This window comes from Leucoraja erinacea, chromosome 7 (genome assembly GCF_028641065.1).
Source record: "Leucoraja erinacea ecotype New England chromosome 7, Leri_hhj_1, whole genome shotgun sequence".
Classification (NCBI taxonomy): domain Eukaryota; kingdom Metazoa; phylum Chordata; class Chondrichthyes; order Rajiformes; family Rajidae; genus Leucoraja; species Leucoraja erinaceus.
Window position 1 is genome coordinate 54667730 of NC_073383.1, and position 15824 is coordinate 54683553.

General features: G+C 38.6%; 1 protein-coding gene across 8 annotated transcripts in view; it reads right to left on the minus strand.

The window, feature by feature from the left end:
• nckap5l (NCK-associated protein 5-like) overlaps positions 1 to 15824 on the minus strand; it is a 458995-nt gene that overhangs the window by 68880 nt on the left and 374291 nt on the right. For 7 of the 8 annotated variants that reach the window (XM_055638609.1, XM_055638606.1, XM_055638607.1 and 4 more), the window contains 2 exons: positions 14615 to 14758; positions 2449 to 2536 (listed from right to left, as the gene is read on the minus strand). In XM_055638609.1, the coding sequence (XP_055494584.1) occupies positions 2449 to 2536; positions 14615 to 14758 (232 nt within the window). The remainder of the gene's footprint in view (positions 1 to 2448; positions 2537 to 14614; positions 14759 to 15824) is intronic. The other variant, XM_055638610.1, reaches the window with a different exon arrangement.

A 15824-nucleotide genomic window follows, 5' to 3' on the forward strand; every position in this document is an offset into this window, starting at 1 on the left:
TTTTGGAACCACCAGGACTCTTCATGGAGCTGGCCGCCCAGCCAAACTGAGCAATTAGGGGAGAAGGACCTTGGTCAGGGAGGTGACCATGAACCCAAAGGTCACTCTGACAGAGCTCCAGAGTTCCTCAGTGGAGATGGGAGAATCTTCCAGAAGGACAACTATATCTGCAGCACTCCACCAATCAGGCCTTTATGGTAGAGTGGCCAGATGGAAGCCACTCCTCAGTAAAATATACATGACAGCCCTACTGGAGTTTGCCAAAAGGCACCTAAAGGACTCTCAGACCATGAGAAACAAAATTCTCTGGTCGGATGAAACCAAGATTGAACTCTTTGGCCTGAATGCCAAGCATCACGTCTGGAGGAAACTAGGCACTGCTGATCACGGTGAAGCATGGTGGTGGCAGCATCATGCTGTGGGGATGTTTTTCAGCAGCACCAACTGGGAGACCAGCCAGGAGTCTGAAGAAGGCCTCAACCCGAAATGTCACATATTCCTTCACTACATATATGCTGCCTCACCCGCTGATTTTCTCTAGCATTTTTGTCTACCCAGAATCGAGGAAAAGATGAACGGAGCAAAGTACAGAGAGATCCTTGATGAAAAGCTGCTCCAGAGCATCTGGACCTCAGACATGGGTGGATGTTTACCTTCCAACAGGACAACGACCCTAAGCACACAGCCAAGACAATGCAGGAGTGGCTTCGTGACAAGTCTGTGAATGTCCTTGAGTGGCCCAGTCAGAGTCTGGACATGAACTCGATCGAACATCTCTGGAGGGACCTGAAAATAGTTGTGCATCGACGCTCTCCATCCAACCTGATAGAGCTTGAGTGGATCTGCAGAGAAGAATGGGAGAAATTACCCAAATACAGGTGTGCCAAGCTTGTAGCGTCATACCCAAGAAGACTTGAGGATGTGATCACAGCCAAAGGTGCCTCAACAAAGTACTGAGTAAAGGGTCTGAATACTTATGTAAATGTGATATTTCAGTTATTTCTTTTTAATTACTTTGCAAAAATTTCTAAACCTCTGTTTTCGCTTTTTTTATTATGGGGTATTGTGTGTAGATTGATGATTAAAAAAATGAATTTAATTAATTTTAGAATGAGGCTGCAACATAACAAAATGTGGAAAAGTTGAAGGGGTCTCAATACTTTCTGAATGCACTGTATGTAATATTATTCAGAACAAGTAGTAGACCCAATACAATTGATGTTTTAGTTCAATTTCTGTCAAAGAACAAATGAGCATCACACTTCTTATGTTGCCATCATGAATCCAGATGATGAAGAAACATAAAGCGCTTGAGGATTAATTGTATCTGAAAGTGTCAGCTGTAATGTAAAAATGGACAAGACATCTACTGAAAATGGCAAAAGCATGTAAATTACGCACAAAATCGATTTTACGTGCAATTCACATCGGAAAAGTGAATGATATGTCCTCCATTTTCTGGGCTAAAATAGTTTTTTGCTTCACATGGTTTAATAATTGCCTCTTAGTAAAATTTACTGTTAAATTTCTCCTGCTGGTAGAGGTAAAACAAACTGACTCTATGCTGTTTCAGAGGGACTTTGTAGCACATAGAATATATATTGCAGATCAAACTGTTTTTTCAAGCTACTTTGTAGTATATATTTTTAATATTTGAAGGTGGAATGCTGCTGGTGCCTGCAGCTATTTAGTCAAAAGATGAAGTGATGATTCCATATACATATGTAATGATTAGCTGAGGTCATATGCAAGACCTTTGGAGAGTGAATCATGACTTTGAGTAGGGGCGCTTGTGAGCTTTGTCAAATTGGAATAAGATCCTGGTGCATAGAAAATATGAAAAATTTAAAAGAGAACAGCTTGATACTTTTCAATGTATCAGATTTCAGAAACAGTAATCTTACTCGTAACCAATGCACTGAGATGGGCAATAAAAAAATCAAATGAAATTTTAAAGGACACCCTGGAGGGATGATGGCTATTTTAGCCTAGAAAGTAGTCTATGAATATATCCAGAAAAAGCATCTAAATTAGGTTGCAAGAGCCCTATTTTTTTTTTGTTGCAAATCCATGTGTAGAGTGGCATGGTGGCGCGGCAGTAGAGTTGCTACCTTACAGCCCCCCGAGAACCAGGTTCGATCCTGACCATGGGTGCTGTATGTTCAGAGTTTGTACTTTCTCCCCATGACCTGCGTGGTTTCTCCGGGTACACCGGTTTCTTCCCGCACTCCAAAGATGTACAGGCTTGTAGGTTAATTGACCAGTAAAATTGTAAATTGTCCCTAGTGTGGGTGTGCTGGGATCTCTGGTCAGCATGGACTCGATGGGCCGAAGGGCCTGTTTCCATGTTGTATCTTTAAACTAAACTAAAATTCATGTAGTTTTAAACACACAGGGCACAAAGTGAGTAAAGAATGCAATGATCTAAACCTTATATACTTTCCATACCTATCATTTGATCTTGGCCTGTTGATTCAGTGATGACTTCCTTTGTGATTTCTGGGTTTGTATTTTTGTCCATCTTGGCACCTAAAATCTGTAGTAATTGGAGAGGTCATGAAATATATGTTAATAACATACTTAAAAAAAGGAACATCAATTAATTGATTCAAAATAACCTTTGTTCCAAATCAGATCTTTAAGCAGTTGTAGCAACATAGGGATAGGATTGTGGCATTTGGAAGAGAATTGGATAATTAGGGGCAGTCATCTTTGCTTTGTCCACAGCAGATTATATCTCAATAATTTGATTAATTTAAGGATGTGATAAAGATGATAGATTAAATTAGTGCAGTGTGTATGTTATCCACATGGATTTTACCAACACATTTTATGAAGTCTTTCATGGCAGGCTGATCATGAAGATTAAGATATACAGAAACCACAGTGATTTAGTAGTTGGATTCAGAACTGGACTGTCCATAGAAAACAGGATAATGATGGAAAGATCTTATCCTGGCTGGAGGTATGTGACCAGTGACAATCCACAGGGATTTGTGCTGGGACCTTACATATATATCACAATAGTGTGTGTGTCCACAATTAGCGGAGTGGCAGACAGTGTGAATGGCTGTCAAAAGATACTGTGAGATATAGATCTGTTACAGATATGGGCGGAGCAATGGCAGTTGGAATTTAATTCAAGCAAGTTTGACGTGCTTGAATGTAAGTGAAAGTATATTGTTAATGGCAAGACACCCTTAACAGCACTGATTGTCTTAACAGCAAATGGTTTGGGGTCCAAATCCATAGCTCACTCAAAATGGCAACATAAATAGATAGAGCGGTAAAGAAGTGTATATTATGATTCCTTCAATGAGTATAAGAGTCAGGACTTCCATCTTCTTGATCTCAAAATACCCTTGCATATTCATCTACCTCACACTAATCTCACAATCCTCCATGACCTACTTCTTCATTAAGACAAATGTTAAATATGCATTTACTATCTCGCCTACATTCTCTGACTCTTACTCTTATCGTTCTACCCTCTCCCTTGTGACCCTCTTGATTTTAATGTATGTATAAAAAGCCTTGAGATGCTTTTTAATCTGACTTGCAAATACCATTTCATGCCCCCTTTCTGGCCATCCAAATTCCTTGTTTGAGTTTTTTTCTATTCTCGGTAATTCCTTAAAATCTTAATCTTCTCAATAATGTTTCTCTATCTAAAAAATTGTGTTTTCAGATCAACTGATATAATAGTCAATTAATAGGAACATGGGCAATTGAAAATTCAATCGGACTTTTATCCATAATAGCCAAATACAATTATGTGACCCAGTAGAAGATTAAGAAAAGAGCCGAGTATTTAATATTAATCTTGACAATTACCAATGCACCATTTTATATTGTTGAATTAATGGATGTAACCAATTTAAATAATATGGCTTTATGACATTACTACCATTCAAGCTGTGTACTTTATAGTAAAAAAAGGTCAATTTGCAAATCACAGGAAAATGCGCCTATGTCGTAGTGCAAAGTCCCAGTCACAGAAATAGTTTTATGAATTTGTCAGACACTTTCCCAATACAGGGAAAAGATACCTGTATGTCACCAATGGTTGTACAGCATTAGATGGTATAGACAGATTGGCACCATTAAAATTTGGCTCTTGAAGCTGCCTCCAGTAATATGAATAATATGCAATTTGTATTACTGTTGCCTTCTATAGTAATCAACCTGCTTTGTTACAACTCTGTCTTAGACTGGTCATTATATTATATCATATGCAACTTTTCAACTTTAGTTGTATAGTCATCAATATATTGCATTGCAACAAGTGACAGCAGAGATTTATGCATGCTTGCTTCCATGTCAATGCAGCTCTGCTATTCAGTTCATATTTGTTTGATAAATTTAGGAAATGACTTACTGCAACATTGGATCACACAAGCATTTAAAAGTTCAAGTATAAGTGACCATGCACAGCTTTCTCTAGAAAGTCAGAGTTGAATATAACAGAAGTATTTAAAGTTCAATTCAGAGTCAATATTGAGAAGTCATGTCATTGTTTTTAGACCATCAATGTGCCTGCCAATTGTGCAGTTCCAGTCACCTATGCAGAAGGATACAGCAAGTATTGAAAGAATGTGTGCAATTAGAATGATTCAGTTCATTAAGGATGATTCAGTTCATTAAGGATGACAAAACTTGTGCATGTTGCCACTGCAAAATAAACTATTAAGAGTTAGTCTACTTTAAAAAAGAAGTTTATTTCGGATTCTAAGGAATCAGATAAAACAAACTGATGATAAACTATTGCACTCTTCCCAGAACAGTAAATGCTGAGCACGATTAAATAGCTATAATTTCAAAGGTAACTTTAGCCTCCGTATTCCCAATCTCAATTGATCAATTGATGGGAGATTTTTTTTTTTAAAGTATATATATGCATGATTACTCTTTACCACTTAGTTTCCACAGTGCGGACACAATAAAATTCCAATTGGCTCCTCGGGAAAGGCTTTGACCTCCCCCTGTCTGATTACAGTTTCTCTTTTCACACCTCTGTGACCGCCTAATTTTCGCATCCCCCACCACCCTCCACTTGAGTATTGGGCGGACCATGTTGTACCTATTGCATTACACTCAACAAGATGCCCTGTTGAAGTGAGACTTGCTCCTGGTTGTGGTTTCACACAGTAACCTTGACCGAAATCTACACTTAAAGTGTTGACTGGAATCATAAGCAGCTTCACATTTATGTACATTGAAACTTTGGTGCTTCAACACGATACATATTGCACAGTAATTCAGACTAACCCCGTTGTTCTTATTGTGCTGCTGATATTGGGTTGCTAGATGGAATCACCTTTCAGCACTTCATATTGGTTCCTATGAAAAACAGTTCAGGCTTTTCCTCGCCTTGAAATATATCTATCCATTAAACTTCAAGGAGATTTTGACAAAAATTCCAGCCATGCAAGAACTAGTTTCATAAAAAAGGAAAGTAATAAATTAGGATTTCAGGTCATTCAGCCCTCATGCATTTCCACCATTCAATGAAATCATAGCTGAACTATGGTATTTCATGGTGCAAGAGAATAGCTTCAACATCTTGCACCAGCTGGCACATATTCAAGATCGATGGGTTATATCTCTACAAGACTGGGATCAATGGCTGTGTAGAATGGTTCCATTTAGTCTAATTGGTTGGAAAGCAATTAGTCTAAATTGGAAGCTACAAATGATAGGTGTGAGGGCAATCTGTGGAGTTTTACAATAAAATGTACTGTTCTTTTTACAGTCCAGCTTGTAATTGCCACTACCTTTGGGAAGGCAAGACTGGCAGGCCCATGCTGATTAAATCTAGCTGCAAGGATGAACTCTTTGAATCTATGTTAGCTTTTATATGCATGATTTCTGCTGAGCATCAAAGTGGAGTCTTAGATTTTCTTTAACATTTATTACCACTATACTTTATTTATGCATAGTCTGCACAACATCTGTGTTTGATATTCATATCCTAAATTGTGTAACTCTCGAAGTCTGCTATGAGACGATGGCTCGAATCATACTAATGACAGCTGTCCTCATTTATGCCCTCAGGCTAGCTCCTAACAAGCTTGAGATGTTGCAGATCCAGCTGTTCACCACATAGATTGAGATGGTAAAATACAAGGCTCTGGCTTGATGGTTTTGGGAAGCCTATGCTGTTTTCTCAACAGGCCTCAAATAACTAAAAATAAAAATAAAATATAAGACAGTTAAAAATTCATTAAACTATCGTAAATCAATTAAAACAAAATATGACTGGGATGAAACAAAACATGACAATGGACATGGCTGTGCTTGGCCCCTGTCACGCCATTGTGTTCCACTGTGGGAAGTAAGGAGCACACACATATGTGAGGAGAACACAGACTCCAGCTTTCTAATAAACTGTTGACCGTAGACTTTCTGCCACAGAAGGTAGTTGAGGCCAGTTCATTGGCTATATTTAAGAGGGAGTTAGATGTGGCCCTTGTGGCTAGAGGGATCAGGGGGCATGGAGAGAAGGCAGGTACGGGATACTGAGTTGGATGATCAGCCATGATCATATTGAATGGCGGTGTGGGCTCAAAGGGCCGAATGGCGTACTCCTGCACCTATTTTCTATGTTTCTATGTAGGTAAGTCTGAGTTAGCCCAAAGATAGACAAAAAATGCTGGAGTAACTCAGCAGGTCAGGCTGCATCTCTGGAGAATATGGATAGGTGACGTTTTAGGCCGGGACTCTTCTTCAGAGTTAGCCCAAATGGACTTGATGTGCTTATACATGGAATTATAGTTACATTCAATCTTAAGATCTGATCTTTGTGTGAATTGAATTGTTTGGGTGTCTTGTTTTGTTTGTATGGCTGTAGAAACAGAGTTTCGTTTAAGCCTCACTGAGGTTCAAATGACATGGAATAAATATTGAATTGAAATTGGACATTTGAATTTCCTAGACAACAAATACATTTCCATCCTTGGCTATGTTTTTCAAGAAATATTACAAAAGCACCCTCAGATATAGATCAAACCCCTTGTGTAAATATGTATAATGTATATTCTAGCATCCCTCTACTTTCATGATACCAAGATTTTCAGAGTGATGTAACAAATACAGGGTTACTGATTCTCAGTACATTTGCTTTGCTGCTTCCTCTGAGATATATCCACATTGATTATCCAGCAATGAAGAACCATTGTGTAATTCCAGTAATAACAGATGGAGATAACAGAGTGTACATCACCAAGCCATAATGCATACTGAAGTCACCCTATACCCATCTGTTATCACAAGACCAACCCTTAGGGCTGTTAATGCGCTTAAGCCATTATCATTTATGTGCAACTCCAATATGTGGTTCATAATAACTTGAGGGTTCCAGCTTGCTCAGAACATGGGGCACCATTATATTAAGGCAGGCACAATTTCTTTGGTTCCTTGCAGCCAGTCTGAATTGGCAGACATTATTTCATTTGTTTTTCTATAACTTACAAAGTTAGCATAAAATAAGACATCTCTACTTGTTATTTTGTTTCCGACTGATTAGGTGTAGCGAGAAAATGAACATTTCTGCAATGTCTGCTTGGTAATTTGGTGAACAAGACAATGTTAACCTATGCTCTCATTTAAGAGATGCTGCTCAAAATATCTGTTCCAGCCGATCATAAACATAGGAGAAAGAGCAAACAAAAGAGATGCCTGGGAAAGCCTAAAAGTATTGGATTAAAATTAAAGACATCTTAAATGGGCGGCATGGTGGCGCAGCGGTGGAGTTACTGCCTTACAGCGCATGCAGCGCCAGAGACCCGGGTTCGATCCCGACTATGGGTGCTGTCTGTACAGAGTTTGTATGTTCTCCCAGTGACCGCCTGGGTTTTCTCCGAGATCTTCAGTTTCCTCCCACACTCCAAAGATGTTAGTGTGTTGGTTAATTGGCTTGGTATAAGTGTAAATTGTCCCTAATGTGTGTAGTGTAGCATTAATGCGCAAGGTTCACTAGTCGGCACGGACTCGGAGGGCCGAAGGACCTGTTTCCGCGCTGTATCTCTAATCTTGTATTATACACTCTAAAATCACTACTATTAAAAACCAATGGTTATTCAGCAAATGAATAAGATTGCCCTTTACCATTCATTTCCACTTTGAAGCATAATTTATCTTCATACATGGATTGCATAATTTCAATATCCTGCAAAACTAATTACATCAAGTACTATTTTGATTAGCAACTTTTTTAAATGAAAAGGTGTATTTGTTTTATTTCTTAAATGTATTCAATTTTTGAGAAATAATCAAGAATTATTCTGAAAATCTTACTATTCTGTTACATGATTACTGCAGCAGAATATAAGTGTTGAGTGATATGAATGTCTTTCAAAATGCAAAGTGTCATTCTTTCATGATTAAGTGTTATACAAAGCTAATTTTGCAGGATAGATGCACTAAGACAGAGAGAGGCAAAATTGATTTTTCAAGATGAAGGGGACAACCTGACACAGGTCAGAATTAATTATAAGATATTCTTAACTGTCTCAATTTACATAATTCAAATGCATCTCAGCCCTCTTGCATCATAATTTTAGCTCATTGTCAAAGTGCACCCAAATTACATATATGAGTACCCATTATAGATTTCCCAACAGACAAAAATATAAAGCTTTAAACATGTTCACACTGCTGTTGTCTAAAAAGAACAAAATTACATCTCTTATGTGCTTCTTGACAGAAGCTATACTTCTGTCGTCAGCTTTGTATTAAATGAACCACAGATGAATTAAGTGACTGCGATAAGGGGCTATATTTTACTATCAAAGTTCCAGATCAGAAGGATTAAATTTCCTGCATGTTGCATATTTCCCGACTTCCAATTCACTCTCCTTTCGATGACAATACAAGGTCAGTATCCAAATGCACTCATGCATCTCGGTACAGTTATTTTATAGTAACTAATTGCAACATCATGTCAGTCTCAAAAGCATTTATGTTTCTCAGTTTTTAATTTATCATTGGATTGAAAAAAGTATGGTTATATTTTACATGGTTGTTTTACTAACTGAACAAAGCGTTCTAAAATGTATGCATTAGACGATAAGAGTTTGAAATAAGGAGAATTCTCTAGTCACTTAACAATTTAAGTTCTAACATTGTAGAATTTATTGAAACATTCAAAATGTTTCTGTGTAATTGTTAGGAATTAATGTTACCTCTTAATTTCTTAGGTTTCCTGTCGTTGCCAGTCGTTGACAAAGGACAAGCAAAAATTGCATTCTCTGGAGAATTTGTAGAACTTAAAGAGAGAGCTAAAACATTGTGTAATAAATTGATCAAAATCTGTTCATTCACTATTTGATTTTATGCAGCTACAGTGTATGGTGAGGGTCTACCCGTTAACTATTTCAAGATATTTATAAAGATAAGCATTTGGGACTGAGAAAGGGTAAGGGAGGATTATTACAAGTGGAACTCGGAATCCGAGAGAAAGTAATTGTTGAAGATATGAAAGAAATGGTGCACTCACAAAAATACATTATCACAAATGCATCCAATAAAGCAAAATTAGTAAATTACATAAATTATATACTGCATCCCACAATGTAATGATGTAACACTGTACAAATTATTTATGAGCACTATAAATAAATATGAAAATATAGACAGACAGCTGGAAACTAATGTACATAAGAAGGCAACGGAGCTGGAATGCAAGGTATCCGTGAAGGTATAGAAATAGTTAAGGATGATGTCCTGCAAATATCAGCAGACTCATAATTCAGCGCGTGTAACCAATAGCAATCAAAAATTGTAATTAGAATGTTGAAATATATGGCTAAAGTAATATACTAAAAGCCAGCAGAAATCTGTACAGTGCTCTGGTCGGACTTCTGAGCAGTGCATGCAGATATCAACCGATCCATAAGGGAAGCACAGGAGACTGCAGAGAAGAACCATTTAAACCACTGATCTGTGTTCTAAAGATAATATTTAGAAACTCGGCAATCTGTTCAGGAAGGAGCCATGTAAGAGGTAATTTTACACAGGTATTATAGTTAAGGAAATGGGAAAAAAAGTTTTTAATTGTATTACTTTAAGTCAATAAATATTTTATTTTAAAAGATACATGTAATAACAATGTAAGAAAATGCATTGCATTTGGCTTAGAATTCATGGCAAAATAATGGGATTAAAGTTCTTAAGATTCTTCAGAAAAGAATTTGATGTTAACATAGAAAAACATTCAAGATCTTCGCAGCTAGAATTTAAGTGGTATGTCATTAATTATGCAACGTACATAACATTGTCCATTGGTTTCTTCCATTATTTTGTGGCCGAGGTCTGAGTGATATTTTCCTAACCCTATCCTCTTCCCCCCCCCACCCACAAACTCACCTCATTACCATAATTTACAGGCTAACAAGTTATGAAAACGCAGGATTTTGTAGCATGTGATTTTTAGAAGATTAATTTCTATTAGTACATGGATGAATTAAAATTATGATATTCCTGCATGATTGAGGCATTTCCGTTTAAGTAGCAAATGAATACTTAATCACTTCAATAACTAAATGGTAACTTAGAAACATAGAAACAATAGGTGCAGGAGTAGGCCATTCAGCCCGACGAGCCATTCAATATGATCACAGCTGATCGTCTAAGATCTGTACCCCGTTCCTGCTTTTTCCACATATCCCTTGATTCCTTTAGCCCTAAGAGCCAAACATAACTCTCGCATGAAAAAATCCAGTGAATTGGGCCTCCACTGTCTTCCGTGGCAGAGAATTCCACAGATTCACAACTCTCTGGGTGTAGAGGTTTTTCCTCATCTCAGTCCTAAATGGCCTACCCCTTATTCTTAAACTGTGACCCCTGGTTCTGGACTTCCCCCATGATTGGAAAAAAATCCCAGCATCTAGCTTGTCCAATCCTTTAAGAATTTAAAATGTTTCTATAAGTTTCTATACCCCGTCCAGTTCTCAAGACCTGTGCAGACCAACTGGCGGGAGTTTTTGCAGACATTTCCAACCTCTCACTTCTGAGGTTCCCACCTGCTTTAAGAGGGCATCAATAATACTGAAGGCCCAAGAAGAGTAAGGTGACGTGCCTCAATGACTATCGAGCAGTGGCACTATCGTCTGTGGTGATGAAGTGCTTTGAGAGGTTGGTTATGGTGCACATCAACTCCTACCTCGACAAGAACCTCGACCAACTACAGTTCGCATACCGCCACTACGGGTCAATGGTAGATGCAATTTCACTGGCTCTCCACTCCGCACTGGACCACTTGGACAATAAAAACATCTACGTCAGGCTGTTGTTTAGAGACTACAGCTCGGTGTTTAATACCATCATCCCTTCCAAGCTGGTTACCAAGCTCACGGAACTGGGCCCCTGCGCATCCCTCTGCAATTGGATCCTCGATTTCCTCATCCACAGACCACAGTCTGTTCAAATTGGAGGAACCATTTCATCCTCAGTAACATTTAGTGCGGGAGAACCTCAAGGCTTAGTGTTCAGCCCACTGCTTTACTCGCTCTATGTCCATGACTGAGTAGCCGGTCATAGTACGAACTCCATCATCAAGTTCGTCTATGACACCACTGTCGTTGGATGAATCACAGATGGGGACGAGTCAGAGTATAGAAGTGAGATCGACCGACTGACCAAATGGTGCCAGCACAACAACCTGGCTCTCAACATCAGTAAGACCAAGAAACTGATTGTGGACTTTAGTAGGGGAAGGATGAGGACCCACAATCCAGTTTATATCAATGGTGGAGAGGGTCAATAATTTCAAATTCCTGGGCGTGCATATATCAGAAGACCTTTCCTGGACCCAGCACATCGATGCAATTGTAAAGAAGGCACATCAGCGACTCTACTTCGTGAGAATATTACGGAGATTTGGCATGTTGACGAGGATTCTCCTAAACCTCTACAGGTGCACATTAGAGAGCATTCTGACAGGTTGCATCATGGCCTGGTTCAGCAACTTGAATGTCCAGGAGCAAAAACGACTACAAAAAGTCATGACCACTGCCCAGTCCCTCACCTGCTTTGACCTCCCCACCGTCAAAGGGATCTAAAGGAATCCAAAATCATCAAGGACCCACACTATCCTGGCCACACAATTATCTCACCACTGCCATCAGGAAGAAGATACAGGAGCCTGAAGACTGTAATGTCCAGGTTCAGGAACAGCTTCTTCCCCACAGCCATCAGGCTATTAAACACAACGAATAAGCTATGAGCTTTGAAATGCAAAAGACTATATTATTATTTGTTATTTGCACTATATTTATAATTTATTGAACTTTTTCTTTTTTTCCCCCATTATATACAATGTTTACATATTCACATATTCTGTTGTGCTGCAGCAAGTAAGAAATTCATTGTCCCGTCCGGGACATATGACAATAAAACATTCTTGACTTGACTCTTGAGATCTCCTTTCATCCTTCTAAATTCCAGTTAATATAAGCCCAGTCGACACATTCTTTCATCATACGTCAGTCCGGCCATCCCGGGAATTAACCTGGTAAACCTTCGCTGCACTCCCTTAGTACTGACCATGACACAGTTAAATAGTTGTGGGTAATAGCTAAAACAATTAATATTCAGATTTTCCAAAAATAACGATATCTGTTAATCACAGTAAAATAGAAGAGTTGGCTGATTTCTGGTGGAGTTGGTGTGTCCCCAATATGCTAAGGAGAAATAGTGATGGAAATTTGTTGCAGAAACTATGTGACAGTTCCCTGAAGATGCCTGGGGAAAGAAAAACCTATAACTTAAAGCAAAGTGAGAGGGTAATGGAGGAATATTATAACATGCAAATCAAAATCCGAGAGAAATATAGGAAAGAAATGCACTCTCAAAAGAAAAATATATTAACGCAAATGCATCCAATAAAGTAAAATTAATAAATTATGTAGTGCATCACAGAGTACCAAGATAATACATTGGCATACTCAAAATAATTCACTCTCAACCCTATAGTCCTTTTCTTTATAAACATCATTGGGTGAGTGGGCAGATGCGGTAAACCTCAGATGCATGGTTCTCACTTTGAGGCGAGAAGCGGGAACGCAGATTATTATCTGAATGGTCTCACGTTTGGAAAAGGGGAAGTACAAAGAGACCTGAGTGTCCTAGTACATTAGTCACTGAAAGAGCATATAGGTACAACAAGCAGTGAAGAAAGCTAATGGCATGTTGGCCTTCATAAAGAGAGTTGAATATAGGAGCAAAGCGGTCCTCTGCAGTTGTACAGGGCCCTGGTGAGACCACACCTGGAGTATTGTGCTACGTAGGTTCACAAGGTTAATTCCTTGGATGGCTGGACAGTCATATCATGAAAGAATGGAGTGACTGGACTTGTATTCACTGGAATTTAGAAGGATGAGGGGATCTTATAGAAACATATAACATTATTAAAGAATTGGACATGCTAGATGCAGGAAACATGTCCCCGATGTTGGGGGAGTCCAGAACCAAGGGCCACAGATTAAGAATAAGGGGTAGGCCATTTAGAACTGAGATGAGGAAAAACCTTTTCACACAGAGAGTTTTTGGAATTCTTTGCCTCAGATGGCAGTGGAGGCCGATTCACCGGATGCATTCAAATGAGAGTTAGGTAGAGCTCTTAGGGCTGGAGTTCTAGGGATCAGTCATAATCACTGAAAGGCGGTGCGGGCTCGAAGGGCCGAATGGCCTACCCCTGTACCTATTGTCTATGTATCTATATATCTAAATAGTTGATGATCAGGCCAAAAGGACAATAAAGTGCTGGAGCAACTCAGCAGGTCAGGCAGCATCTCTGGAGAACATGAATGGGTGACGTTTTGGGTCGACACACTTCTTCAGACTGAAAACGTCACCTATCCATGTTCTCCAGAGACGGCGCCTGGTCTCTTGAGTTACTCCAGCACTTTGTGTCCTTTTGTATATTAACCAACATCTGCAGTTCTTTGTTTCTACATGATGGGCAGATCAATGCACCATATATAGCCGTATAAGAACAAATAGCAAATTAATTAGTTGGAAAGGATGTTCTAATAAACATATATTGGAACATGTACAGGATTTTACAGAAATAGAGAAGGATGCCGAAATCAGATGTTAACAATTATAACATAGCACTCAAATGTCTTAAATTTGAGCACGAATACAGTGATTTCTGGAGATCAGCAAGGGTTATTGTGTCATTTACTATGACACATTTTACTATGTATACAGAGTGTGATTATAGTGATCTTGAGGGACTTATATGGGATGCAAAGCATTAATGATGGAAGGATCGCGGTTGTGAGATGACAGATGAAGAATCTGCTGATAAATGTCATTAATCCATTTTACTGAATGACCCATGTATATGTTGGCAAGGAATCCCCAGAGCAACAATGAATGGGAACAAAAGGTGCTAATAATTTTATTAATAATTTTTAAAACTCAGCTTAATGTTTTTCAACTTTGGCAAAGAGAAGAATATATGCATGGCAAGATATTTTGCAAACAACTGATAATAGTTCTTATTACAAATCATACTGATTATTAAATAATGAAAACCATACGTGTTCACATCTTTGTGACAATATGCTGCCTAGTACTAGAAGATGATAATGTAAGTGCAAAAGTTTACCTTTTCATTTCCTTGGTTCTCATAATTTAAACCTTGCCAATCAGAGAGTTTCCCTGGAGATGATTCACTTAATTGCCATAATTCAACATAACTTTCACGTGGATTCGAATCACCTACACACCCCGAATCAATTTGCAGCTCTTTCTGCAATTAAAGACAACAGACAAAGATAACATACAGTAAGAGCCAATAAATAAATCTGAAGATAAGATTGTACAGCTGTTATAAGTGAGTTCAGTATTTCAACTGCGCATGCCCCGGTCATAGGTCACTGGAGATAAACATTCTCGGCAGCTAAGTTACTGCAGCTTTATGTGCCTAACTTCAGTTCCTTCCTGCAGAAATGTTTTTATCTGTTCTGTTTGTTAGGGGAATTGCAAAGGCATCGCTCTGCTGAAGTTACCTTCATCCTGATCTGAAGAAAGGTCGCGACTGAAATGTAGTCTGTCCTCTCTTCACAGATGTGCACCTGACCCACTGATACCCTCCAGCACATTGTTTTTCACCTTCCCCCTCGCCGCTAACAATTCCTCCCAAACTCTCAACCACAACCTCCCAAATAAACGTATGGTAAAATAGCCAAGACAAGCTGACTGTGTAATGTGAAGGGCAAGATAACAAAACATGTTCATGGTCAAATTAATTAATCAACTAATTCTGTGGAATAATTGGTGCTGCAAGAAAATGACACCAAGGACACAGACTGGGCCGGATTTACGTATAAGCTTCATAGGCTTAAGCCTTGGGCCTCGAGATCTAGGGGGGCCTTGAAAAGCTGGATTTACCACTAGGCTTCAAAGGCCAACTTACCACTAGACTTCATAGGAAATCTTACTTGCAGCAGCACAACAGAATATGTAAACATAGTACTCTGTAAACAATGTTATAAACGAGAAAACAAAACGGTGTATATTTATATATGAATATATAACTATATAAATATATATATGTGTGTGTGTGTGTATATATAATATATATATATACACACACACACGCACACACAATTTCCCTCCTGGGATTAATAAAGTTCTATCGTATAGTATCGTGTGTGGAGGAAGGAACTGCAGATGCTGGTTTAAACTGAAGATAGACACAGAAAGTAACTCTACAGGTCTACAGGTCTGGACAAAAGGAAAATATTACATTTTGGGTTGGGTCTGAAATAGGTTCCTGAACACCTTTGGAATGTGGAAGGAAACAAGAACTCATA